The 27,273-nt window shown below is 31.8% G+C and overlaps 9 protein-coding genes across 16 annotated transcripts in view; 5 read left to right on the forward strand and 4 right to left on the reverse strand.

Moving 5' to 3' along the window:
- LOC122566647 (zinc finger SWIM domain-containing protein 8 homolog) overlaps nucleotides 1–4,623 on the reverse strand; it is a 108,979-nt gene extending 104,356 nt beyond the window's left edge. Inside the window, exons 1-2 of the mRNA XM_043724200.1 lie at nucleotides 4,573–4,623; nucleotides 3,050–3,473 (exon numbers count right to left, since the gene is read on the reverse strand). Coding sequence (XP_043580135.1) covers nucleotides 3,050–3,473; nucleotides 4,573–4,623 — 475 coding nt within the window. The remainder of the gene's footprint in view (nucleotides 1–3,049; nucleotides 3,474–4,572) is intronic.
- Nucleotides 4,624–7,139: 2,516 nt separating this feature from the next.
- On the forward strand, nucleotides 7,140–10,127 carry LOC122566467 (double-strand break repair protein MRE11). 2 transcript variants are annotated; one of them, XM_043723762.1, is made up of 11 exons: nucleotides 7,140–7,493; nucleotides 7,585–7,756; nucleotides 7,817–7,953; nucleotides 8,031–8,221; nucleotides 8,301–8,505; nucleotides 8,599–8,663; nucleotides 8,745–8,938; nucleotides 9,016–9,163; nucleotides 9,239–9,529; nucleotides 9,634–9,858; nucleotides 9,961–10,127. In XM_043723762.1, the coding sequence occupies exons 1-11, from the start codon at nucleotides 7,388–7,390 to the stop codon at nucleotides 10,048–10,050; spliced, it is 1,824 nt and encodes a 607-aa protein (XP_043579697.1). In that variant the 5' UTR covers nucleotides 7,140–7,387; the 3' UTR covers nucleotides 10,051–10,127. The 2 variants fall into 2 exon arrangements, with proteins under 2 accessions (XP_043579697.1, XP_043579696.1); XM_043723761.1 differs by having other exon boundaries at nucleotides 7,141–7,493; nucleotides 8,599–8,938.
- Nucleotides 10,128–10,216: 89 nt separating this feature from the next.
- Nucleotides 10,217–11,633, forward strand: LOC122566476 (40S ribosomal protein S14a). Of its 2 annotated transcripts, none has more exons than XM_043723780.1 (4): nucleotides 10,217–10,316; nucleotides 10,619–10,769; nucleotides 10,848–10,935; nucleotides 11,185–11,633. In XM_043723780.1, the coding sequence occupies exons 2-4, from the start codon at nucleotides 10,621–10,623 to the stop codon at nucleotides 11,401–11,403; spliced, it is 456 nt and encodes a 151-aa protein (XP_043579715.1). In that variant the 5' UTR covers nucleotides 10,217–10,316; nucleotides 10,619–10,620; the 3' UTR covers nucleotides 11,404–11,633. The 2 variants fall into 2 exon arrangements, with proteins under 2 accessions (XP_043579715.1, XP_043579716.1); XM_043723781.1 differs by having other exon boundaries at nucleotides 10,290–10,372.
- Nucleotides 11,634–11,650: 17 nt separating this feature from the next.
- LOC122566469 (dynactin subunit 4) lies at nucleotides 11,651–14,070 on the reverse strand. Of its 2 annotated transcripts, none has more exons than XM_043723764.1 (9): nucleotides 13,820–14,070; nucleotides 13,625–13,695; nucleotides 13,352–13,548; nucleotides 13,116–13,258; nucleotides 12,872–13,031; nucleotides 12,609–12,792; nucleotides 12,342–12,549; nucleotides 12,098–12,288; nucleotides 11,651–12,009 (listed from the first exon to the last, which is right to left on the reverse strand). In XM_043723764.1, exons 1-9 carry the CDS (start codon nucleotides 13,946–13,948, stop codon nucleotides 11,790–11,792), a joined length of 1,503 nt encoding a protein of 500 aa, XP_043579699.1. In that variant the 5' UTR covers nucleotides 13,949–14,070; the 3' UTR covers nucleotides 11,651–11,789. The 2 variants fall into 2 exon arrangements, with proteins under 2 accessions (XP_043579699.1, XP_043579700.1); XM_043723765.1 differs by having other exon boundaries at nucleotides 12,354–12,549; nucleotides 13,820–14,069.
- Nucleotides 14,071–14,213: 143 nt separating this feature from the next.
- LOC122566468 (complex I assembly factor ACAD9, mitochondrial) lies at nucleotides 14,214–16,388 on the forward strand. Its single transcript, XM_043723763.1, has one exon. It carries the CDS (start codon nucleotides 14,520–14,522, stop codon nucleotides 16,386–16,388), a length of 1,869 nt encoding a protein of 622 aa, XP_043579698.1. The 5' UTR covers nucleotides 14,214–14,519.
- Nucleotides 16,389–16,751: 363 nt separating this feature from the next.
- Nucleotides 16,752–19,017, reverse strand: LOC122566470 (programmed cell death protein 2-like). The gene is made up of 4 exons (XM_043723766.1): nucleotides 18,359–19,017; nucleotides 17,703–18,133; nucleotides 17,146–17,601; nucleotides 16,752–17,066 (listed from the first exon to the last, which is right to left on the reverse strand). Exons 1-4 carry the CDS (start codon nucleotides 18,467–18,469, stop codon nucleotides 16,802–16,804), a joined length of 1,263 nt encoding a protein of 420 aa, XP_043579701.1. The 5' UTR covers nucleotides 18,470–19,017; the 3' UTR covers nucleotides 16,752–16,801.
- A 190-nt stretch (nucleotides 19,018–19,207) lies between these two features.
- LOC122566475 (ubiquitin-conjugating enzyme E2-17 kDa) lies at nucleotides 19,208–22,839 on the forward strand. Of its 4 annotated transcripts, none has more exons than XM_043723777.1 (5): nucleotides 19,208–19,670; nucleotides 19,749–19,911; nucleotides 20,763–20,843; nucleotides 20,939–21,143; nucleotides 22,572–22,839. In XM_043723777.1, exons 2-5 carry the CDS (start codon nucleotides 19,868–19,870, stop codon nucleotides 22,725–22,727), a joined length of 486 nt encoding a protein of 161 aa, XP_043579712.1. In that variant the 5' UTR covers nucleotides 19,208–19,670; nucleotides 19,749–19,867; the 3' UTR covers nucleotides 22,728–22,839. The 4 variants fall into 4 exon arrangements, with proteins under 4 accessions (XP_043579712.1, XP_043579711.1, XP_043579713.1 ...); XM_043723776.1 differs by having other exon boundaries at nucleotides 19,772–19,911; XM_043723778.1 differs by lacking the exon at nucleotides 22,572–22,839 and adding an exon at nucleotides 21,882–22,207 and having other exon boundaries at nucleotides 19,306–19,911.
- Nucleotides 22,840–23,479: 640 nt separating this feature from the next.
- Nucleotides 23,480–26,399, reverse strand: LOC122566472 (inhibitor of growth protein 1). Of its 2 annotated transcripts, XM_043723768.1 has the most exons (4): nucleotides 25,677–26,399; nucleotides 25,138–25,341; nucleotides 24,455–25,041; nucleotides 23,480–24,350 (listed from the first exon to the last, which is right to left on the reverse strand). In XM_043723768.1, exons 1-3 carry the CDS (start codon nucleotides 25,810–25,812, stop codon nucleotides 24,464–24,466), a joined length of 918 nt encoding a protein of 305 aa, XP_043579703.1. In that variant the 5' UTR covers nucleotides 25,813–26,399; the 3' UTR covers nucleotides 23,480–24,350; nucleotides 24,455–24,463. The 2 variants fall into 2 exon arrangements, with proteins under 2 accessions (XP_043579703.1, XP_043579702.1); XM_043723767.1 differs by having other exon boundaries at nucleotides 23,480–25,041; nucleotides 25,677–26,397.
- Nucleotides 26,400–26,626: 227 nt separating this feature from the next.
- The window catches only part of LOC122566473 (microtubule-associated protein Jupiter), an 86,453-nt gene continuing 85,806 nt past the window's right edge, over nucleotides 26,627–27,273 (forward strand). The window contains exon 1 of the mRNA XM_043723770.1: nucleotides 26,627–26,824. Within this exon, the coding sequence (XP_043579705.1) occupies nucleotides 26,769–26,824 (56 nt within the window). The 5' untranslated portion in view covers nucleotides 26,627–26,768. The remainder of the gene's footprint in view (nucleotides 26,825–27,273) is intronic.

Below are 27,273 nucleotides of genomic sequence, written 5' to 3' on the forward strand. Positions count from 1 at the left end.
AAAGAGGAATATTCCTTCGACGAAATATTTCGAAACAAAATAACGATTTCAAAGAAATATTGACATTTTGGAAGAATCTTAAAATCTTCTTAGCGCGTCGGACTCTTCTATTTACTTTTTGACACCACGAAAACCTCTCGATTCTATTTTCTCTTTCTATTCTCCTAACGATTTCTCCGAATTAGGTCAACGCATATACGAACACGATGCACCGACGCTCATTAACATTGTTCCGCAGCGTTCACCGCCGAAATTACTTTCTCGAATGACTGTAAAACTCAGTTGATTGAGTATTCTAAAACAAAACACGTTAATTCACCAGACATGCACCCAATTAGCATATTTTAGCGGTAAACTGTATCGCCTGATAATATCCAATGCTGCCGAAGACGTTGCTCGGACGCGAGGCGGAATGTTTACGCGCGCAAATGAGAGCGAGTACGATTCGTCCTGTCCCTCTCTATCTCGTTCTTCGTTTAGTCTTTTTCTCGGCCTTGATCGCCTCGCCGTGGTGCAAGGACCGTGCAGAAAAAGGAAAGGAGTATATATACCAGGGAGAAGCGGCGAGGATGAAGTGAAATCTGACTTCCCCTCTGTTCCATCCAGATACACGCGTGTGCCTGGCTAAACGACGCGAGACACGGCTGTACGAATCGTTCGTTTCGATTGGAAACTGAGATTGAGAAGCCTACTTATGATTAGTCCCATCGAGGATGCTAATCCTTTAAGAGCTTGTTAAATTTTAAGAAGAACAAAACCTATCTGATTATCTTTTACGTTTAAATTTATTTATATGTAATGTCTATAAAATTACATAAAGAACTAACTTTGTTAAAAAAACTCCCCTATTTTGTATTTCTGATAGGAGATTAGATATCTAAATTTTAGCTATATAACGTTATGAAAATGTAACTCGAGAATATACGAAGAAATTCAGCGGACGATGGAACACTTTGTAATATGTCTCTGATAAAAAACAAAGTAATAAATAGTAGATGAAAGATGGTTTAACTTCTTGAATTTTATCCAATATGCAACAAGTAAGATTATAAGGTTGCATATAGATTGAAAAGGATTGCTATTGCAAAAGTACAATTGCATATGACGCTTCGAATTACCATTCATTGGAAGATTACAATTCTGTTAAAGTAGTATCCATTCGCATGGTCACATAACGCAATGCGATAAAATTCTATGAATGTGGATAATGACGATGATATATTACAAGATACGTATTCTATGCGAAAGACGCAATCTTACGTGCCTGATAAAAGCTACTATATTATGACACAGTGTTTGTTAACGATTGCTCTTCTATCTTTTGCCTTTTTCAAGATAGAACCGTCAAATCAGGGGAATTGTTTACACGTACATAAGATATCGTTTAAGGCTGAATGCATACGAGCGACATTTTACCGCGCGATCCCGCTGAGACCATATGCCTGTCTTTATTGTTCTTAATAGGAAAACAAAGACACGACATATGGCCGTAGCGGCATCGCGCGATAAAATGTCGCACGTGTGCATTCGACCTAATAGCACAACTACGTTATCTACTAACGTTTTTCATACTATCGATACAATGAGTGCAAAATGGAAAGAAATATGTTGAGAAAGATGTGGGCAAAAAATTCAATTACACCAGCGACCATATCCGAAAAACCTATTGATACACTCCTGTTCGCCAAACGATTTTGTGCTTTGAAAAAAATTGTGTAACTGCACGGAACGTGTTTTTACGATAGACACGATCAAATCAACGTTGCAGTAAAATAACTGACTTCGACTTCACGCTTCGGTTCACACCGCGCAACCATGTAGTAAATTATTATTACAAGGTGTAACATACGCTCTCGAGCAAAGGTAAGCAAGTAAATTACGCGACACATGAACGTTGGCCACGTGCCAACTCAATTACAGTTAAAAGTATGAAAAAAGAACTTCGATCATCGTCTCGACGCTCTTTTCCTGTTTGATTTATCATGAAACGAGTTTTCAATGCGTCCTCGAACCGAGAACGTTCCGCTTCAGCCAGAATATGGCTTAAACTTCGCGCCCTCTATTATGACAGCTACTTTCTCTGCTTGGAGATATTTCCGCGAGGAAATCTCTCTAACGTTAAAAATGAAGATATTCTATGTGGTGAAAGCTTTACAAACTAGCAAATGGCGCTATTAATGAAGAAAATGCTGATACCGATCGACCCAGAATCATCGAGTCTCTTTTATGGAAAGTCAAACGTCACCGATTGCGGAAGGTGAGACGACAGGTAAGAATGAAACAGCACGAAGAAACGTGACGGTGCATCAGGAAGATGGGAAATCATTAACCTTGCTTACTCGAGCCAACGGGTCGTGGAATTTGTATGCGTCATAGGATACGCGGGCATCTTCAGCGACGCTTAAAGAGACGCGAGAATTATAATGCATTGCCACACGTTCATCTTGCGGACGCAGTGACAATGCATATGTCTTAGGCTACCGAAGATAATGGATCTACTGCGTCGGACCACACGACTCGACGCATAGCTGACGACTAAGATCAAAAACGCTTCGGAATAACGAATTAGAAAATTTCATCAATTCGCGTCATAAATAAAAAAAATTCCTCCCTATTTCTGCGTCACATTATTACAATTACACGGATTACACAATTAATCGTTCGTGTTAATTTTCCAGTTGATGCATCAAAGTTATTCACTTTGTATTGACTTCATGTTGTATTATTATGTACAACATTATGTATATTAATCTACGTATCGACATAAGAATTTCACTTAATGTAACCATTCATACGTCTAAATTGAATCACCTTATAATAGAACGTACGTACGACAATACAAATCCACGTGGTATACGGTGATATAGCTATAGCATGTCCTAAATCATTGAACCATTCAAGGTCATCGTATCTATTAAATCATCTTACAAACAATTTTCCCCCTCTTTGTCTTCAAATAGGTCTTTGCCCAATCCTTGAATGATCACCAAACTTCGAACACGCTATACTCACCGGCATCAGCCGGCATAAAGAAAAAGAAAAATCTCACCTTCCGTAGACTTCTTGGGAAAGCCGAAACCAGCGATAGGCCGTCGCCATCCTCTCCAATTATTACACAACGACTCCGGCTCGCTACTCCAGCTGCATAGAGAATCCTCTTCGAAACGGTCAGAATCGTCGAAGGAGTAACGATCAGTCTCCTCCCATTCGATTATCTGAGGTGCACTCGATTGACCGGCGACATTATCCACGGCCACGGATACGGCGGAAGCGGCAGCCGGCTCTGTTCCCCGAGCACCGCCGCCAGATCCGCCGCCACCCCCGTTGCCGCTGTTGCTGCTACCATTTCCACCACCTCCTCCTCCGCCGCTTCCACTGCCTCCACCGCCACCGCCGCTACCACCCACCGCCACGGGAGACCGAGCCAGATTGCCTGCCAGTTTTAATTGTCGTACGAATCGGCACGCGCGACACTACGAGCCACTGCGCCCCCGAACGACCACCGTGCTCCGACGACAGCCCCACCGCGATCACGAAGCGACGACACCGCCGCCGTCTCTTACGAGCCGAGCCACCGTTCGACGTGCAAACCCTTCAACCCTGTGCCCCACGCGAATCGCCGCCTGTGGGAGAATAGTTATTTAGGTTAGTTAGAGGGTTGACGTATGTTTCTTTTGTTTGGGATATCATGGATCGTATGTGTTGTCTTTCATTTATCAAGGTTCGAATTCTGTTTTATTTTAACGCATTATAAACGAATGATTTTTGCATTTATAAGTAAGTAATTATATCAGCCAACTCGATTTCATTTGGTTTTATAAGTAAGTAATTACAAGTAAGCAATTCGAACTTTGGATCTTTGGACCTGAATGGTTTAACTGGCTGAACTATTCAGTAATTGTCTACCTGTGCTTAATAGTGAATGAATAGCTCTATTTGTATCTATACAATGACCACTATTCCCCCTTACAATTAGACAATTTCCTTCTCTATTTGATAATACATATAAATACCCTTTACGACTATGTAAGCACATGTTTGAATAAGACAACTTTTGAAACATTAGCATTTTTCAAATTCATTCATGCGATGTTACTAAATACATTCATTGCAATGGGAATTAATAAACAAAGTAACATAGCATTACTCAAATCTGCCCCTTTTGATTTTTGAATACAACGGTATTCACCAACCTCAATATTAAAAGCAATAGTCCTTTTTCACATTGTCCAACAATATATGGAAACGAAAAAGAAAATAAACAACACATACAATGCCGTACTATCACTAAACAATCATAAAATAAGAACTGCAAAACTACGTCACACATGCAACAGGAATAATAAACATTCAATTTGGATGGGACATAAAGAAGAGAATCTTGTGTACATATAGAAAAAAATTTTGTTTAAGAAGAGTCAGACAATATTTCGCGGATGATACTTTTAGCTTATGTGTTCGCCAGGCTTTTCAGGACTGGACACCTATGAAATTTGTTAATTGAACTCTGATTTGTCCGGCATGGTAGGGTAATTGGTAAATCCGGGCGTACACCCCTAACCACCGTTTTACCGCCGCCAACACGGAGTCCGATACTTCCCTTCTATTAGCCCTCTCTGCCATCACCGACAGCTATAACAGCAACAGTCGCTACTTTTAATTGTTCCACCAATCGGTGTACAAGCAACATTATAATACTTCGTACCCTACATAGTAATACATACTTACTAATGGATGTTTATTGTTTCAAAAGAATTTAATTATTTGCTCTATTTTATACTAATTTGACATTTAACGTCATAAATAAAAATTGATATTTAAAAATGGAGAAATATTTAACATTGTAATAATTAAATAATTTTTACACTGATATATTTAAATAATCATTATCTCTTATTATTCTTGTCCAATTTCCAATCGTTTAGATAAAGAAAACGATCGACGTCGTTCGAAACATCATTTAATATGCTAATGGTAATGAGATTAGTTGGTTAAAAACAGTCGATCATATTTTCAAATACTTTTGTTCTTTGTCGCTGTCATGTTTTGTCCGTGATGCCGAAGAAGAAGGTCACCTTTCACTTTCCAATACTGTTATTCGGTTTTGCTTATTTTCCGCAAATAAATTTAAACCGGAGTCTAGCACATCGCCGGAAGTTAACCCCCTTGACATTCGAATTAAAACGAATATTTAGTATGAATAACTGAATATGTCTCCCGAACCGTGTTTTCCGTGAGTAAGGTGCAACACCGACTGTAGCGCGTCGATCATGTAAACGCGTAAATAATCACCGAAGCACTGCGCGGAAAAAACTTTTCTCTTTACAGACACTCTTGTTTGTGCACGTGTATTAGAGCGGCAATACCATAAAACAAATATTACACTCGTGACATTGGAATCACACAGATCGATTAAATCTGACTATTATTCGAAATTAACAAGTCCTCATCTAAACATGGGAAACATTTAAAAAGGCATCGAATATACGTTATTGTGGTTATTCGAAAACATTAAATTGCTTAAAACGCAAAGTAAAACAGAAACAGCTGATTTACGTCATGTTTGAAGAAGCGTATTGATTTTTCGTATATTAAAGTATCATTTTCATATTTTGGATAATTTCGCGCCAGTCCTAAATGCGAATAAAAAAAAACAAGGAAAAAGAAAGAAACATTAGAACGTCAATACATATGTATGTATATAGTTTACCTTAAACAATTAAGAAAGAAGAAATGTCCGATTTGTCAGCAAAGAATGTATAGCCTGTGGCGAATGTCAAACGAGCGGCCGTAAGATTAAGGTTAGAAAGGATTAGGTTAGGTTTAGCTCGCGAATAGAATAAAGGGCAAAGAAAATTCGAAAGAGGGACACAAACGTATCAGTGACGCGACAGACGGAGGCATAAGGACCTTGGCGGGTCGACAGACCCACGTCAAGAACGTGCGACGACCCCGACCCCGCATAGAAGAGCAGTCCCTCTCCTTTCATACATCTACTAGCCCGTATATCTCACTGTTCCACCTTTCACACCTTTTGTACACATGGATTTCTAACCCTTTTCCTGCTTACCTCACCCTCTCTAACAAGTTTAACGTTCGGTCACTGGTGCACTTCACACCCCTCTTTCCTTCTTCTACTACTACTACTATTGCTACTACTACTAGCACCACCGAACGAACAGTACGGTACCAGAACAAAATGAGGAATAGTACATAAACATGTATATAAATATGTATATATATGTACATATATGTATATATATGTATATATATATTTTATGTATAGACACATACACACATAAAACAGCGCACTCGACAACAGAGTAAGACAGCTGAGCCACCACTGCCCCACCAGTTTTATGTAAGAGACATCTTGCACCGTGTCCGCAGTACCTTCCGCGAAGGTTAAGCCCGACACAGACACACGAATGATCGCAGTAATTTACGTTAGAATTGCGCACTACACCACTGCACTAGACCAAAACTTCAGCTAAGCTACCCCATCGACGACAACAACAAATATGGCGAGCGAACCTCCTCCTGCGCCTCGCTGCAACGACTGCCGATTATCCGCTAGGTGGCGATCAAAACGCCGCCCCAACGACCCCTACCCGTCTCACAACTTCGGCCATACTCGGGCTATCTCGGATTTTGCTCCGATTATTTCGCGGCATTTTCAAATACGAAATATATACCTCGCTGTGAACATATTTTTAAGTGTATATACATAGAGAATCGAATTAAATCATGTGAAGGAAGTTATGTATGATGTCACTTTATATTATTTACTATTGGGATCACGCTATTGAATAATGTAGTTATTATGGTTATCAATAGAAATGTTTACAATGTATCTAACTATTATAATCATAATAATGTTATTATAATATAATGTCTTGTATCAAATAAAGTTTCTGTTCTTTATTTATGCCCCTTTTATGTATTGTTTCTTCCTTTATCTCCTATATATTTTCGTCAAATTTGAAATCATTGTTATCGAATTGAATACGAATTTACATAGTCAAACCAGTTGAAGCATATCTAATCTTAGATTATCCGAAGTATCTAGTAACATTCTTATCCAATCATAATTCTTGAATTGTGCAAGAAATTTCGCGGGCTTTTGTATACTATTTATGATTTTAATGTATATGAGTATTTATGATTTCTGGTTATTATATTTGAACAATTACATATTCTGACAAGCAAAGTGTGCGATAATATATGATATTTAAGTCATTACTTGTCATTGTATTACATCCCTCTCAAGCATATAATTTAATAATATTATCTGTTATATCAAAGGTGGTATATGAAGTAAGGTTGAGATAATTTAAGGATAATTTAAGTGTCAGATAATTTAAAATAAAAGCATTTAATACATAAAATGTCATCGAATAAAGGCCACGAATCAAAAAAAAATCCAAATGATACAATGAAAATTTTAATTGCAACCGATATTCATCTAGGCTTTGAATATAACAAGAAAAGAGGTTGGTTTTTATAACTTATTATCTCTATTATTGAAATAAAGTACAATTCATGATATAATATTCATATTTAATATTCACTAATTAATGTAAGGGCAAGAAACAGATGATAGTATCACAACATTTGAAGAAATTCTTCAGTATGGAGTAAAATATAACGTAGACTTTATACTTCTTGGTGGAGATTTATTTCATGATGCCAAGCCATCGCAGACTGTAATGATAAAATGTATGGAACTATTAAGGAAATACTGTTTAGGGAATAGGTAAATAAAAGTTATTCTGCCTTATTTTTTACATGTATTAATCAAAATATTATTTCTTAGGGAAATTAAAATTCAATTCTTAAGTGATCCAGAAATTGTATTTCGTCATTGTGCCTATAAAGTTGTGAACTATGAAGATCCAAATATAAATATTAGTATGCCAGTATTTTCTATTCATGGAAATCATGATGATCCAAGTAAGATATATAATATTTATCCCAAATACAATTATAACATTCTTTCAACTTATTTCTTATTGTCAATAAAATAATAGGCTTTGGAGCTGTTGGATCAATGGATTTATTATCAGTATCTGGTTTAGTAAATTATTTTGGGAAATCGACAGACCTTACTAAACTAACCATTGCTCCTATAATTATAAAAAAGGGTGAAACTCATGTTGCACTGTATGGGTTAAGTTATATGAATGATCAAAGATTATCTCGACTAATAAAAGATTTTAAAGTAAAGTTATAAGGAAATTTATTCATTTGATATACATGTTTTTTATATATTTATATTAACAAGTATACATTTTTTATAGCTCGATATGTTACGTCCAATGGAGCTTGAAGATTGTTTCAATATATTTGTTATGCATCAGAATCGCTCACCATGGAGTGAGCATGGATATGTTCCACAAGGCAAATTACCAGAGTTTATTAATCTTGTTATATGGGGTCATGAACATGAATGCCGTATTACTCCAGAACATATCCCTGAAACTAAATACTATATTTCACAACCAGGTATGCAATCATTTTTTTATATTGCTCAAATTATAATGCAAAGATTACGTACAAATGTTCTATATATCTATATGCCCAACATTGAAATTACAGGAAGTTCTATTGCTACCTCCCTATGTGAAGGCGAAGCAAAACCCAAACACATTGGTATTTTGAATGTGAATAAAATGGATTTTAAATTACAAAGTATAAAACTGCAGACTGTTAGACCATTTATTTTTGACAATCTAATTATTCAGGATCAAGATATACCAATACAAAATAATGAGCCACGCTCTGCATCTGTATACAATTTTGTTGATAATTACATAGAAAATGAACTCATACCCAAAGCTAGCATACAGCTGTCCGGTCATCCCAAACAACCCATTTTGCCTTTGTTGCGTCTAAGAATATTTTACAGTTCTGAGGACGAAATCTTCGATCAAAATAAGTAAAATTCAATTTTATTTATATTTTTTAATTGATTTAACACAGGGATAAACATATTTAATATAAAATATGTTTCAGATTGGTACAAAAATATTGTGATGAGGTTGCCAATCCCATGGATATGATTGTATTTCGCAAAAAAAGAGTTGTTAGTAAAAACGCAAGGACAAATTTGACAGACTTTGGTGATGAATTCGAAGAAATGGCACAAATTCTCTGTTATGAGGCAAATAAGGGTCTACTATCATTATTGTTATATTAATTAATATTCTTCAAATATAAAGAGCTCTTTTTTTATTAGGATGAAAAAGATTGGAACAAAACTGTACAAGGAGGTATAAAGAAACACTTCAGTTTAGAGGAAAATAGAGATAAATTAACGGTATTAACCGTTAATGGTTTAAATGAAGCATTAAATCGATTTGTTAATGCAGGAGATATAGACGCTTTTAAAGATATTGTGAATCATCAAATAAAGAAAACTATTGCACATTTGGAAACTTGTGAGGTTGATACTGTTGAAAGTATTTGTAACGAAATTAAGAATTTTAGAAATAACCGAATTCAGAAAGAGGAAGAAGAAACCACTGAGGTATATTTAAATTAGGAAAATTACTGTGATAATATTAATTTATTGCTAAAATTTAAACTTATGTAGCTTACAGTTTTGTATACAATAAATTTATTATTTTCTAGATACAAAAATTTTTTGATAATGCAACAGGTAGGACACAGAAAGGTTTTGAAATTAATGTAAATAAAGAAATTAATATCAGTGATGAAGATGAAGACAGAAATACAATGCCTACAACTAAAGGAGGTAGAGGACGCGGACATGGACGTGGACGTGGAAAAGCTAGTATAAAAGCTAGTACAATTTCAACTACACATCTGCCTGCAAAGAAACTAGGAAAGAAGATGGTAAATTGTGAAGATTTTTTAAACTAATAATTTTATATATTATAATTATTTATTATATTTTTTATATATCGTTAATAATTATTGTATATTTCTTGTCGTTAGGATCAAAATATTCGAGAAAATTATATGAGATCATTAGACATAACTAAGAAAAATAAACCTAAAGAAATCATCATAGATGATTCTGATTGAAATATAAATTATTAAAACTGATTCTTGAAAAAGATTGTATTTTACTTTATATTAAAATAAATTATTTTTTATATTTATTAGACGTTTACGATAATTACTTACCCTTGAAAATATTTTTATATTTCTATTTTATTATTGTGATTTACATTTCGATTTTCGATACTATCGAAACTCGACTCGCTCACTACGCACCGGAAGTTACTTTCCTTTAGACTTTCAACGTTGGTCGTGTTAGACAGACGAATTTTAGTCAGTTCAATTTAAAGGTATTTCTCCCCAAAAATTTGTCGCTCTTCAAAAAATAACATCTTAAATATATCAAGTAAACATATTTGAATAAATTGTGCTTAAATTATTTTCTTATTATTCATTTAACGTTAAGATGCTAGTGGCTGAATTTTAATTCATGAGGTTCTTGTATACTTGTTCTGAATCTCTGTCAAGACATAACCTCATAAAATCTAAATTGTGTAAATTAAATAATTTTAAGATCTCAAATGATTACATTTTGGAATATTGTAATATTATAACAGAATATATTTATAAAGAGATATAATATTTTATGTAGAAATGCCGCCAAAAAGGGGAAAGGTACAAAAGGAAGAGGTCCAAGTATCTCTTGGACCACAACTCCGTGAAGGTGAAGTTGTTTTCGGCGTTGCTCACATTTTTGCGAGCTTTAACGATACTTTCGTTCATGTAACCGATCTTTCTGGAAGGTATATTTAACGAAAAATTTTTAAACATATTAAATAATTGAATGTTTCGTACGTAAAAATTAATACATTTTTCTATAGAGAAACTATTGCAAGAGTTACTGGTGGAATGAAAGTTAAAGCAGATCGTGATGAGGCATCTCCATATGCTGCTATGCTTGCTGCTCAGGTAAAAAATGTTGTATAGATGTATCTCAAATATATCCACATTCAGGCAGCTCCTAGATGGTATTGTTTAATCATAGGAGCGTTCATGTGTGTGGTAAATCAAATTTCTTTCTTTGTATGGAAGTGTGCTTGCATAAATCGCTTCTTTACCTGGGAGGATACATTTTATACAAAAACATGTGTGCAATTATATGTAATAAATAATAAATTTTAACATTATGAAACTAAAAAATACTTTTGTTTTAAATAGGATGTAGCGGAGAAATGCAAATCCCTCGGGATTACAGCACTTCACATTAAATTGAGAGCAACTGGAGGTAACAAAACAAAAACCCCTGGTCCAGGTGCACAATCTGCCTTGCGTGCACTTGCACGTTCTAGTATGAAAATTGGCAGAATTGAAGATGTCACACCAATTCCATCTGACTCTACACGCAGAAAGGGTGGTCGTCGCGGAAGAAGGTTATAAATTATGTTTCTATGTGTGGTTAATTGACTTTCAAAAATAAAAATTAAAAAAATGTGCTGTGTTATGTTTTTATATTCTTATCTATACACATGGTAGTAAAATTTTACATAATACACAAACTATCTAATATTAATCAGTATCAAATGCAATGCTTGTATACCACTCTTTTAATACATTTTTGTATAAATTTGTAATGTAAGGAATCCTGTATTAAAATCGTACATCCTGAATTTTCTTAACTTTCATATTAAAAAAAGATTATATTTATTAGTAACCACTCATTATAAAATAAATATAAATTAACATTTAAATAATAAGTGATACATATAGAATATGTGCAGCTTAAGTTAATTATTGAAGTTTAATATTTATGACAGTAATAAGCATTAAGCACTTCCAACAATATTGCCTACAGTAAGATAAAGTTTAACTTTGAGATCTAATTTTTGAGGCGCTTTATGTTCCAACGTAGTAATAGTATTCACATATCTGTACTGCATAACAAAGCCAATTATAATTGGTTGACCATCACTCTCTTGTATATTTTCATGTGGAGTTACATGTAATTTTATTACAGCTTTATTACCTTTTCGCCAAATCACAAACCTTTAATAAAAGAATATTAGATTTTTAACATATAGTAAAACATGATCCTAAATAAAATATTGAAGAATAAAAGTAAAATTATATATACTTAGGATCATCTTGAAAATTATGCGTATCACCGGTATCGTCATATTCAGCAGCATCGTCTCTACGAGGCAAAATAAGAGGACTGTGAGGAAGTACTAAATCTGCATTTGCAGTAATTTTGATAGGTTTTGTTTCCTCTGATACAGGCACTTGTCGTACAATAGAAGGTAATAAATTCGGGGATTCAGATCCCTAAAATTATAGCAATATTAGAAACAGCATAATTTAGGAAATAGCAGGCCTACCTGGTCCTTTACCTGTTGTGTATTATCCTGTTTAACTTCCTCCTTTTCATCCACAACTGTCAAGATAGGTGTCATTGGTGTATCCAAAGATAATAGTACCACCTGAGTTTGATGCTGAGTTGGATTGCAAAACTTTAAGAGCAATTCACTTGATTTACCGGGACGGAGAGGTTCGCAAGTAACGATCCTCACTTCCGGAACGTGATAACTACAACATAAATACATATTAATATCAAAAGGAGAATAATTAATAAAATATAAACTTACAATGCAGCAAGTTGAATCTTAAACTTTGCAGAATGTGAACAAAAATCCGGTTTACAAAGATTATGTTCGCAAACTCGACATCGTTGTGATCTTCTAACTAGCAATTGTCTATGCTGCGGACGCAATTCATTTACATTTTCTGTTTGTACATCTGGTTGTTGCAATCGCTGTTCCAATGTAGTAACTATATTCAAAAATTTCGTTTTTTAATTTTTGAAATAAAAGATTCCATTTTGATAATTCTGATACAAGTAAATCCTTACTCTTAGTTATTTCGACTGGTTTTGTAAAAATATCTGTTGGCAATTCCTCTACTTCTATACTGGCAACAGCTGGAGGTGGTTGGTCAGTTGATTCAGTAGCAGGTTTTGTAGGATGTCCTATACGTTTACGAACCATAGCAGATGTTATTCTGAACATAGCCTAAAATAAAAATAAAGATAAAGCATATATATTCTTTAAATCAGAACATGCCTCCTGAAATGAATAATTTTTTGAACCCATTACAATTTGCATATAAGGATGCTTTGGTCGAAATTTCTTTTTTTCAGATTGTTGTTTTTCTATAGAAGCCAGTATTTTATGATAATCAATCAAAGTATTAATCCGGTTCATATGAGGATTTTCTTGTTCAGGCCAACCTCCAGTAGCTGGTTAAGACAACGTAAAATTATTGTTTTATTATTAAAAAACATTTTAATATTACAAGACAATAATATAATAAGTATTTTGAATGAACATACCCACAGACTGATCTGGAATACCAGCATCTCTGGAGGTCCATCGACATAGTGAACAGGATAGATAATAAACTTTCTTTGGTGTTGTTTTAATATCTTTGGAATCTTCACCTTCAACAGGTACTGCTCTTAAAGGTGCATGTCCAGCTCTCGTGGATAATGTTTGAAAGCAGCATGGACATTTGAAACAATTTGAACATCTGTGAACATATTCATAAAATACTACAAGGTGCAATTGATTGTATATTTAGAGACGTACATTTTCCTAAAACTTACTTATTCTTTTTAAGGCGAACTTCTGATGATGGCAAATTTTCCATACAATTGGGACAATAATGTGAATCAACCTATTAACAAAAATAAAAGTTTAATACTCAAACTGAAGACAATCATATAAGAAGTGATCAGATTATATTCATAATGCATAATTAGATAATATTTAAATAAAATTTAAGAGATATATATGTATACCTCTTGACAGACACAATATCCGCAACGAATCTTCGAGCAATGTCTACAAAAGTAAATCTTTGAAATCGGTTTTAGAGAGCCACAGTTACATACATAACGCACATAATCGGGTTGATTTAAATACGACATGATTGATTGTAGATTTTGATCTTATTTAGAAAAAGAAAACGACAATTCTACTTGTCATAAAATGACACATCCTTCTACCTACATTTTATCTTTACTTCGAACCATCTTTAATCGTATGTATAGTGTAGCAAGCATAGCAAACTGCTAAGCTAAAATTAAAAAATCCCCATATCGAATGAAACTTTTAATAATTCTTGTTTCTATAATATCTCGTTTCTAAATTATGCCGTAATTTATAAATATTTTGTTTCTTGCTAACAATTAGTGCATTAAAATGTGTAATGCATTAACTATAGAAGTGTTTAGCATAAAATAAACTAGTTCTAAAGTAACTAACGAGTAGCAGAAATTTCGTCTCTGCAAGTAGTAATAATACATTTTTGCGCTTGCAGTTAATACCAAGATTAGTTTAATCGGTAATAACACTAAAATACATAAGAGTATACAAAGTAATGTGAATACTTCTGGTTATTGTCTAAAAAATAAAACTATTCTTCAAATAAGTCATTAATGCATATGGAGATATTTAACTCCGATTTTCTTTTGCATATTTAGTATCTAAACATAGTTAATGATGCTTCCACAAAAATTATTAAAAAATAGTAAAATTCTAAGTTTAAAAAACAATTATACATTAAAGAGATATTTAAAAGAAGCAGTTAAACTTCCTCCAAATTATCAAGAAATCAAATTTCAGCCACTTCCAGAACAGAAACCTGAAAGACTATCGTTTCTAAGGGCTTTAATTTCAGGAAAAGTTGATAATGATGTTTTCATATATCCTGAACAAATATCTCCTAGATATGAAGAGTACTTTAACTGGATAAAACCAATTGAAAGTTATATATCACATTGTATCAATAAAAATGTGGGTAAAAACGAGATGTTGAACCACCTTAGAGAACTTGGTGTGTTTCGGACACATATTGGAGAAAAATATTTTGGTTTAAGTTTATCAAAAACAGAATCATTGAAACTAGTAGAGATACTCAGTAATTTTCCTTGGTTGGGTACATATATGGTAAAGAATCATATTCTACCAACTGAAGTAATTGGTAAATATGGATCAAATAGTCAAAAGCTTCAATATTATCCAAAAATTATGAGTGGTGACATAATTCCTACAATGTGTATACATGAAGGTGACTATGGTACAAATATTAATAATATTGAAACTTATGCAATGCAACATACAAAAGATTCATGGTTATTAAATGGTGAAAAATCATTTGTTGCAAATGGAATAAATTCAAATCTATTTTTAGTTTTTGCAAAACATATATCACGTACTACAGGAAAAAGCAAACCAGATTCATTCTCTTTATTCTTAGTTGAAAAAGATTTTGGAAATGTTTCTTGTACAAATGTATATGATACAATTGGTAGACACGAAACACCTACTTGTACAATTAGCTTTAAAGATACAATAGTACCTAATGAAAATATTATAGGTACACCTGGTAATGCATTTGAAGTATTAATGCAATATTTGAAACCTGGACGACAAAATATATCTGGCCAAGCAATTAGTATTTTACGAAACTTTTTAAATCAATTAATACCAGATATTATACATATGAAACACTTTGATAGAGATTTGCATAAATTTGATGTAGTAAAAAAAATTCTAGGTGAAATATCATTTTCCTTATATACTATGGAAAGTATGGCATATCTTACAGCTGGAATGATAGATGACTATAAGAATATGAATGCTGATCTGGAGAAAACTATTACTGAAGCATATTGTGCAAATAGTTGTTTGAAATGTATTCAACTAGGATTACAATTAGTGGGTGCACGAAGTTATATGAATAATCAATCATATATACAAGCATTTCATGATGCTATGGCTTTAACAACAATAGATATAAACAACTTGGATGTCAATACATATGCAGCAGCATCTATCTTACAATTTTTAGGAGAAACAATGCGTGAGCATATATATAAGAAAAGGAATAGTTTCCAATTTCCTGTTTATAACATATTTGATAAGATATTTGATAAATTCGTGATAAAATTAAATGCTAGGGAACACTTTCACCCAACATTCAAATATTCTGTTGCATATATGGAAGATGCTATAAACAGATTTAAAGATGCTATTTTAATATTATTTGAAGAGGAGGGGACAAACATTATAGAACGATATACAGATATGCAGAGAATAACTGATATGTTAATTGAAATATATGCAATGTTTGCTAATCTGACACGTGCATCAAGATCATATTGCATTGGTGCTAGAAATTCAGATCTTGAGAAAGATTTGGCAATTAAAATGGCATTTGTATCACATATAAAAATATGTGCAATTCAATCACAAATAAACAACACTCCATTATTTAATGGTGATAAATTGTATTCAGATGCAATGGACCTTGTGTATGAGAAACGTACATATTTGTTAGCACATCCTTTAACTAAGACATTCTAAGCATTTAATTGATATAGCTTTTGGAATTTTGTAATAATTTAATTCATTTTCAATGTATATTGTGAAAAATAATTTCTCAAATTTTAAATAGTAGATAAATAAGAAAACATATTTTGATTAACGATTATGTATTTATATCTAAGTAGCAGTGTATAATAATTCTCCTTACATTACATTAAATTTAAAAGCAAAATAATGTCTCTTTTTCATGACTACCCTAACACAACATTTTAGAGAGGTATTTTCAATCAATCTTATATTATAGGAATTAGAATTTTATTTTTATACGCCATTACTACGAATTCTAATATATACGCAAAAAGGTGGACGGTATTTTTCTACGAAAAAATGCAACTATAGTTCTAAAATTGGAAGTTCAAAATTCTATTAAATTTATTTTAATTATAGTATCACTATAATTTTTCTGCTTGAACAATAACATGTTCTTCCCTGTATAAATCCTTCGGAGACCAACAACTTCTTACACAAGTATATATTAAAACAGTTCCGAATTCAATTTGAAAATTTTTTTCAACTCGTGGTTGAAGTGTTAATTTGGAAATCAATGTAGGCAAAATTTGAACTTCAAATGTCATTTCACCTCCGCAATGTTGGCATTTCCCAACGCATCCACTGATAGGATATAATAATAACGGCGCAGAGTTATCTCGGGAATACCTAAAATATAGAAGACCACAAAAGATTTAATCTCAATATAATACGTAATTAACATTTAAAATATTATTTATGTTTTTACCGTAAAAGTTGACCAGGATTCTTTTGTATTTGAGATATGAAATTATGAAACATTTCATCTCCATGCATTGGAGTGCCTTTTTCATATTTTTCTGAGTCTGTTTCTATAGTTTTACCTTCATCTATGTCTGCTCCAGCTTTTGACGATAAATCTGGATTTCTGTATTGGTATTCTAATAGTAAATCACGTACATGTTGTGGCACATCTAGACTGCAATCTTCTTCTTCGACGGAAAGAAATATTTCAACAAACGATAATTTTGTATCTGTATTTGATTCTATTTGAATAGGAAATGGAGTTACTTCTTGTAATAAACTAATTAGATCACATTGAGGCTGAATTGGAGTATCAATACAAACAACTTCGCTTTCTTCTCCATCAATTTCAGCAGATGCTTGAGGAGAATCTAATCTACCTACAGCACCTACTCCAACTGGAGATTCTATACTTGCTGGGCTAAAATGAATTACATTTGTACAATGAATAGATAAATTTTTATAAACATCAAAGTTCTTTAGCAATTTTTGTTTTTTTTCATACATACATTTCATACATACCTATTTGCATTAGGATCATCAACATGTAATGCAGAAAATTCTTCTCTTATATTTTCATCTATTTCTTTTTGCAAGGAAAAATGAAAATCTGTTAGGTTATTTGGCAATAGATTATTTCCATTTTGTTCAGAATTGTCATTTAAGTTATCACCCCAATCATCTGCATCTGATAACCATGATGTTGTAGATGGTATTACTATGTTACTACTATCTAAAACATTTGGTTTCCATTCATCCTCTGATACTTGAACTCTCAAACAAGTCCAACTCTCATTTTGATTCCAACAATTTGGATTTATACATGTGAAAATATAAAGCGTTCGATGATATTTAGAGTTATCTAACGGAACATATAACTGAAGAGCTAGGAGCTGATACAATCTGCACAGTCTACATTGTGGTAATGACAGTATATTTTTTTCATAGCAGTTCTATAAATAAAAACAACATGTTTAATTTAATTTATAATAATAATATTAAATACAATGTATAGCTTAAGGATTAACTCGAAAGTAATTAATATTATATTATTTATCGATTTAAACCGCACAATAAATACACAACATTATTCAATTATAAAAAGAAAAAAAAATAACTGAAGAGAGATCGGAAAGACTTGAAGAACTTAAATCTGATTTAAAAAGGAAATCACTTACTGGAAATCCACCGATCTTATTTGTCATAAAATTAATATTTGGACGATGTTTATCAGTGACATATTCGTCTTCGTATCCCAAGTACACTTTTGTCCGGTTATCACAAGCCATTAAGTTTGATTAAAATTATATTTCTTCATTGGAAGACTTCGTAATGGGATAGAGAATATTTTAATTCTCAATTTGCGGTTGTATTCAACAGTAGACAGCTGACATGTATCAGTATCGGTTCACGCGTGCGCTCTTAACAGTATCCTACGGCTCTCTTATCGATTTTTGAATACTTTATGTACAAGTAAATATTACATAAAAAAGTCATATTTTAGTTACATAGTTTACATTTTAACAAGCCTAACATAATAACAGTATCACGAATTGTTTTAATTAAAGAGAACAAGTTAACCGACTATTAGCATAATTGAAACAATATATCTAAAGAGCATCGAGCGTGTAATTTCTATTTGTAATTTGTAAATTACACTTTGGGCTCGATAACCATTGTGGCCAATAACAATTCTTTTATCTTGAAACAATAAAATCCCTAGAAATGTAGCTTTAACATCAGGTCAAATATACATTAAAATCTGTTGTGCGATAGAGTAAATTTGGAAAAAATGGAAACAATACGAATATATTAACAAAATAAGTTGAACATGTGCAATAAAAATAAAATGTTTACATTAAATAAGACTGCATTTAGACGTAATGAAATCCATGGATTACCATTATTCATGAAAATGTGAAATAAGCTTTTAGCAGAAGAAAGAAAAAGGGAACAATTGTTACAATGGAAAGCGTGCTTAAACTACTGAAACACCAGGATTGGTCCTAATCCGTGTTGTGCGTGACGTTTTTAGACGTTGCACGTCTATACTTGAAAAACTAATAATAAACATATACATCGTGTATTTTGTTTCTCGAAATCGATCGTTTCCTTGAAAAAACGTGGTTAAAGTTTTAACATAGGGAGAAATAAATTAAAATTGAACAACGAATACAGCAAATAAGAACTGTTGGTTGGGATGTCCGATTTTAGTTTGTGACGTCATGCGCAAAACAGTTCATGCCTCATTCCCTCCGTATATCTATCCAGCTGTCCGTGGTTTGGCAGTCCGGTGAACGATATTTTCTCAGGGTGATTACTACGTAGGTTTTATGTTGGTGGCCATTCCCACGAACGACAAGTGGAAATTTAAGGTGTTAAAATATCGATAAACGATCTAGTGCCAATCGGAAACCTGTTAAGTAAAACTGATTTTGAACAACCTATAACGGTATTATACGGGTAGGGTGGCCTTCGAACTGACAAAAGGTAAAGACGTACGCAGCAGAAACAACTGGCGTTTTCTCGTATATGTGACGAAGTTGTACGAAGTAAACCGTCGTGTAGGACTTAGTTGTTTCTTTTATCAGAGAAGCAGCGTTAACGTGAGCTGTCGACGGTATTGTAACGTTCTGGAATATTTATCCGTATCAACGATTTGGGAGCGACGAGCCCACTCGTGAGGGATGTCTACCCCTGCAAGAAGGAGACTAATGAGAGACTTTAAGAGGTATCGTAATTATCAAGATTACTATGTCATCGTTTTCTGTGTCATACAGCGCCATTGTAAATCATATTTATATTTGTATTTTGCTTCCCCCGTAACCTTTCTATATGCTTTGGATCATTGTACATTTTTCTCAAGACTCCTCAGGTTACACGACGTTCGAACGTCATTGTGGCCCGCCTTAACAAGTTATTATTAGGAGTTTATAATCATTTATTACGTTTCATTTTCACTCTTCGCTCCGATTTCTCCAAGATCGATGATAACTTAGAAAATCGTGTTTATTTCGTATTCGAATGTTTAGAAAATTACGCACGATTCATGGTCTATGGTTTTGTTCATATTGCCACATTTCCTATTGATTCTTATAAATATTCACCTGATTCGTGATAATTTCTTTTTGGAATTTTTATTGTTTATGAATCGATTGTTCGGTAAATAAAATAATACTCTAAAGAATAAGTGACATTTTGTAATTGCATTTAAACAGTTTTTATATGATTCTTGTTATTTATTTTTGTCATGAGCACTTCTTTCTTTTATTTACTTCTCAATGCAACAAGGAACACAGATATATATGTAAATGCTTGAAATTTTTTATTGTATATATATAGTATGTTATTAAAGATTGTTTTATATAAAAGGCATTGGCATGACATTGAGACCTTTAAAAAATCTAAATTTGTATTTTTTATATTAAATAATTTCTTGAATAAAACTATTAAAAGTTTTAATAAAAATAACTTTTACTTTAATGTTCTACAATTTTTATTCTTTAACATACAAAACAATTATTTTTGTATCTATACATGTAGTCTTATATATTATATATGACTTAATATCTTTATGAATAGGCTACAAGAAGATCCACCCACTGGAGTATCGGGAGCACCTACAGACAATAATATTATGATATGGAATGCAGTTATCTTTGGGTAAGAATATTCATATATATAAGCATTTTTCAGAATAATTTACATTTATGGTAACTTATAATAACATACATCTTTATACTTTATTATATTTTCAGACCTCATGATACTCCATTTGAAGATGGTACTTTCAAACTTACAATAGAATTTACAGAAGAATATCCAAATAAACCGCCCACAGTGAGATTTATTAGTAAGATGTTCCACCCTAATGTGTATGCTGATGGAGGCATATGTTTGGACATATTACAGAATCGTTGGAGCCCTACTTATGATGTATCTGCTATTCTAACATCTATACAGGTATTAAAAGCACTTAATGGCATAAAACAAGTTTGAGACTAAAAATGCTTTAAATACATGTAGCTACCATTATTAATTTTATATGTATTCTATTTGTTCTCATCAATTGAAATGTTACCATAAAAGCACATATTGCATGTTAAATTTCATATGATGCAATAACATAACAGTATGCATAAGGCAGTTGAAAAATAGGTATCTGTTTTGATAAGTAACCGAGAAAAGTTAATTTAATTTTTTTTAAAAGTATATTTTATTTTTAATTCCATAATATAAAATTAAGTTTCGATACAAAAACTGCAAATATGTTTTGCATGAAAGTTACTAAATGTTTCAGATACTTCAAGCAATCAGATGCTTACTGTATTACATTTATCATTAAAATAAATTGTTTTACCTTTTTTCTTTTATTTTATAGAAAATTTATCAATGCCTGCTAAAATTTCATGTACTTAGATCCGTTTTTTTTTTTCTATCGATTTTCGTATAAAAACTCGAAAGATTCGTAAGTTTTTGTCTTAACAGCGGTTGCAATTCAGGAAAGTCTGATTCATTCAAATTGAAAGTTATTTGCATTTAACGTTAGTGTAAAATTTATGCTTATAATTTGTTTAACATACCACAAGTGTACTTCTAATCACCAATACTAAGTAAGAGTATCATCTATTTATAATTATAGCCATGCATCATTAAAAAGAAACTTTCGTGTAATGAGTATGATGACTTATGTGGTTGCAGTCGCTGTTAAGTGACCCGAACCCGAATTCACCTGCCAACTCAATGGCAGCACAACTGTACAAAGAGAATCGACGTGAATACGAGAAGCGAGTGAAGGCTTGTGTGGAGCAGAGTTTTACGGATTAGTCGCAGGCATTATCACAATGCTGTTGCAGCATCACCCAACCATCTACAGCTAACAAATACTGTGGAGAATGTGCAGCCTTATCAAGAAGCTAACGCTATAAATTAGCATGTTTCTTCCTAAAGCTCTATTGAACTATTACAATGTGCAACATTAGACCGAATTTTTACAATGTTGAATAATAAATTATTATAAAATTGTATATTTATTTATTTCGATATTTGATAACAAATCGATTATTTCAATATTTGATTGAAATTAGTGATATTAAAAAGAGTAGAAGACAATTTGGCGGTTTTTGTCTCTGTAGTACTAAGCAAAGTCTTTCACAAGGATAGAATTATATCTCAATTAAATTGCAGTACTTCATATAGTACATAAATTCACTTATACATATATACACACATGTAAGTGTGTATATATTTATATATATACACATACACTATACATAATAAATACATAACTTTACTTTATAGTTTTATGGTTTTCTTTAAATTTTTGTGCTGTTTATGTTTAGAATAAACTTATGTTATGTAATAACAAAGTCTATAAAATATTTGTTACAGTCCCTTTTGGATGAACCAAATCCAAATTCTCCAGCAAATTCATTAGCTGCACAATTATATCAAGAAAATAAGCGGGAATATGAAAAGAGAGTAGCTACTGTTGTTGAACAATCGTGGTTGAATTTTCAAGAAAGTCACACAGAAGATGTCCGCTGACATTAAGTATGGTTCATTCAGTGTTTTTCATGAAGTTTATTTGAAGCTCCTAATATTAATTTTTTAGAAATTCATGACCTGAAATATTTTTTTTTTTGTGCTATCAAAACAAGACATTAAATCCTCCACTGTTCTACAGAATTCTTTTATGTATCCAAGTTAAAAGTGTCATCTAGTTTTATAAGATAGAAATAAAGGAAGGTTTATTTAGTATTGATTATTTTTCAAGCATTTAAAAAATGTAGAATACTGGAGTGATATGGAAAAGTACTGTGCATTATGTGACGTTTATCTATAAACATAAATAAAATGTGTATCCCATTTTGCTCATCACAATTAGGGTTTAGGAGCACACACAACAAAATTATAGAAATAAAAATATATAAGTTTATATATATGTATAATATATATATATTATATATATATAATTACCAGTTTTGTATGATTAATTTACATTGTAACTAACAGTTATACGTAAATATAAGATCATCGTAAAATAATTTCAGAACAAATAAATTAAATTACTAATATATCCTAAGAAAGATGGGAAATATCTTTTGTTTTAATTATTATTACAAATGTATAAATAATATAGCATAGAGTTAAAACCGGTAATCAATCTAAACGATAACTATTAATAATTACTTGTAATTTCCTAATAAAGTTGAAACATTATTCATAACAATATGTATTAGTCTCCTACCACCAATAGCAGAAGGGGAGAGGTAAAAAAGATCAAACAGTTACCATAATTAAAAATTATTAAATTTAATAAAAACATTAAAATTGTTTTTTATAAACACGTCCAATAAAAAATTTTTTCTATAGTTATACAAAGCATGTCAATTGTTTTTACAAAACAACTCGCTTTGCTATATATTCGAGCTTCTACTCAGCTATGAAAAATTATAGCTTATTAAATATATTACATATTACGTATCAAAGAGAATTCATGCTTTAAAAATATCATATGTACATCAGGGAGAATTCATATGTACAAAGTAAATTATCGTCAGTAAAGAAAATGACATATAAAACGATATTGTACATATAATTCTTGTCTAGAGATTCTGTAATCTTCATTTATACATGTAAATTTTATAAATCATAGTAACCATAAGAATTTATGTTACTTATATGTATAAATATACATTTTGCAAATAATACAACAAAATTTTATAAGTGTAACTTAATACATAGTGAATTAATGGTAGTTAACAATAAAATTTTATGTATTATAATATGAATCGATTAAAAAAGATATTGATCTTAAGTTATTTTATTTATGACACAATTAATTTATATTACAAAAGTTACTTTCTGTCTTTTAATACTGCTATTGTAATTTGAACGTGAAATATGTATTTTAGATATAATATCTGTATGATATTTATATACTATACATATATTGCTTAATGTGTGTAGAAGCCCACTAAGCTTTCCACTTTGAACAAGTATGAAGCAATTTTAAAACATACTTTACAGCACTCAAAATTTCTATTTTACTTTAATTATTTACTGCTGTTGCAGTATTTACAATAGCAAATATTGTACAAATATAATTTATCTGCTGCTGTAAGTAAACTATTGATAGACCCATTTCACTGGTTGCCACAAGTCGCTCTGTTTAATAAGATTTTAGAAAGCACTTAATATTACAAGGTATATCTTAAAAGCTGTCTTTAATTTGAATTAAGTCTTCCAATGTATTTATATTGTTCACTAACCTTCTCCTGCTACGATTTCTCTTCTTTTTCTTTATTATACCTTTCTAATTCTTTTAAAAATTGTGCTTTGGGTTTCATAACATTTGGCCTGTCTCCTCTACATTTTGGACAGAACCACTTGCCTTTGGGCTTGGTACTTAATGAAACACATGAAAAATGGAACCATTCTATAGGGCATAAATCATTGTCACATAATATCATTTCTCCATATGATATTTGATCACACAGACAATATGTTGGTTCGTCTGGGTCAATTGCAAGATCATCTTCTAGTGGTGGTGGGGTATCTTCACGATGCTGATTTTGCTGATTACCTTGTCTAGATTTCCTTTTCTTCTTTTTGCCTGTATTAGTAGTAGTTGTCTTCTTTTGATTACCATTACTTGCATTTGACAAAGAATTAGAACGTGTTTCTGTCATCACAATCATGTCCATAGTATTGGAAGATTCAACCATCGTGTCTGTCCTTGTTCTCCTGGCTCTTTTTGGTTGTCTTTCTGTGTTGTTTGCATTACCAGAAGAGTTAGAATTTATATTAGCATTTGTTTCACGAACTGATTCGTTACTTTCTTGCTCCTTTCCGAAATCTGTATACAATTTAAAATACATGGAATATAAAAAATTATACTTGGTAAATATATCCTTTCAGAAAATAAACAAAATCAATGGAAGGAGAATCATACCAAGATTACGGTAATCTAAGTCTAGCTGTCTAGATTTATTTTCAATGAGATCTTGAACTTGTTGAACTATTTGCAATTTCTCATCTCCTATTTCTTGTGCTGCAATTAATGCTTGTTGAACCCTTAAAAGTGCTCTTCTTTTAACTGCTAAATCTGTATCATTCTTTAACGCTTCTTGTTGTTGGTCTACCTCTCGCAAATATGCTAGGTTAAATCAGAATATAATTATTATATAAAAGTATAACATAAAATATATGTATGAAAATTAAATTATTTTACACTATCTTGAATAATGTAATATGGTAAAATATAAAATAATAGATCCATATTCAAATTCAATGTTTACTTTATACAGAAATGTAAATATTTTGCCATTCAGTTTTCTATTATTTCTATCATATTATCTTAAGTACATTCATATATTATACTTTATTTAAATATTTACGAACGTCTCAAGTTATAAAAATGAAATCTTTGTAGTGAAAACGTATCCGCGTGTACGCTACAAAAATTTATTAAAAATTGTTATTTCTAATTACTTTGACAAGTGGCATCCAGCTCACGTAGCCGGGATACATGTCTTTGTAAATCATTTGGCAAGTTTTCCACACAGTCTAAATAATTCTCGATATACGTTGCAGAATATAATGCTTCGACAACAGCTTGATTTAACATCTTTGCTTTCTTACGAATTTCCCTCGGTAGTTAAAAGACATAAAAACAATCTATTTAATGACAAATTCTTAACTGTCACTGTATTAGATTTTCGAACTTGTCGCACCATTTATACAGATATCTATTATCACTTAATTTATAATTACACCAATCAAGATCGATCAAATTGTACAGAACATAAGCAACTGTTACAAGACTCTTTTTTTGATACTCCATCTGTATTTATGACAAGGATCAAACATGGCTGCCGGTTTCTAAGTGAGTTCCACAAGTTTATATTTCAAAATACGATATAAAACCATCATACATAAATGCCAGCTATTTTACTCCAAAAAATTCCTATAAATATATTCCTCGATACACAACATCATGTATAATATATGTACTGTAAAACGCATTCATTACAACATTTCAAGTAACAATTTACTATAAAAAATTGACAAGACTAGAATCTCAAAAATTCCAAGATTATAAGGCGTTTTTCAATCAAAACAATTAAATATTTTAATTGTTATATGATATTTAGAAATATTCCTTTTTATGTATATTTCTAAACGTAAGTAGTGGTTATAAAGTTTGGTGATAAATCGAGTTCAGTCATCGTTAAAGTTACTATTTATATTATTTTATATTATATCGATAATTCTTAATTGTATTCATCATAAAAAAATATTTCTTAAAGTATTGTATTTTTGTATGCGTTAAGGAGGTATTTAATTATAGATTATTTTTTCATGATAAAGAATTTGTAATGTAGACGTTCATTTGACTAGCTATTCTGACGTCAAAATTTGTAGTAAGACCTACCAATCCCGTATCACAATCCTATTTGATTTCGTTCGGTAGAAGAAAGAGTCGTGTTTGGGTTCTCGTGTACCGCAAAAACTGTCTGACACGGTTGATATTCGGGGAACATTTTCGTTTACTCGTTTGAAAGATATTTCAAAATCACGAGGATGACATCGACGGGAACTTTCCAAGGGTTTAGCGACGAGAAGAAGAAGTCCAGCAAGTAAGTGACATGCTTATATTTATGGTTTATTATCTGCAGAAATATCGTATGAGAGTCGTATTGTCCTTCTGCCAATGATGTATCGTCTATTTATTTTAAACTGCAACAGAGAAAAGCAATTGTTTTCATAGTAAAAATTCATCTTTTACATTAGTAATTACTACCAAAGACATTGACAAAATGTTCGATCATTTTTAACAGTTTAAATTTTATTATTTAATAGATTTTTTATTATCTATGTACTTTTAAAGATTACATTTAGAAGAAACAAGGATATTTATTTATTCGATGAAATTATAAAAATAATTGAATGTGGCGTCTTGTTGGTTACTGACTTTTTTGTTATGCACGGTGCGTCAGTTTGAACCGGTCATAACCGGACAATCCATGAACCTTTTTTCGTACTGGTGATGTTTTGATGAAATCGAAATTTACGAAAATTAAAAACG

This window comes from Bombus pyrosoma, linkage group LG4, assembly GCF_014825855.1.
Source record: "Bombus pyrosoma isolate SC7728 linkage group LG4, ASM1482585v1, whole genome shotgun sequence".
In the NCBI taxonomy this organism is placed as follows: domain Eukaryota; kingdom Metazoa; phylum Arthropoda; class Insecta; order Hymenoptera; family Apidae; genus Bombus; species Bombus pyrosoma.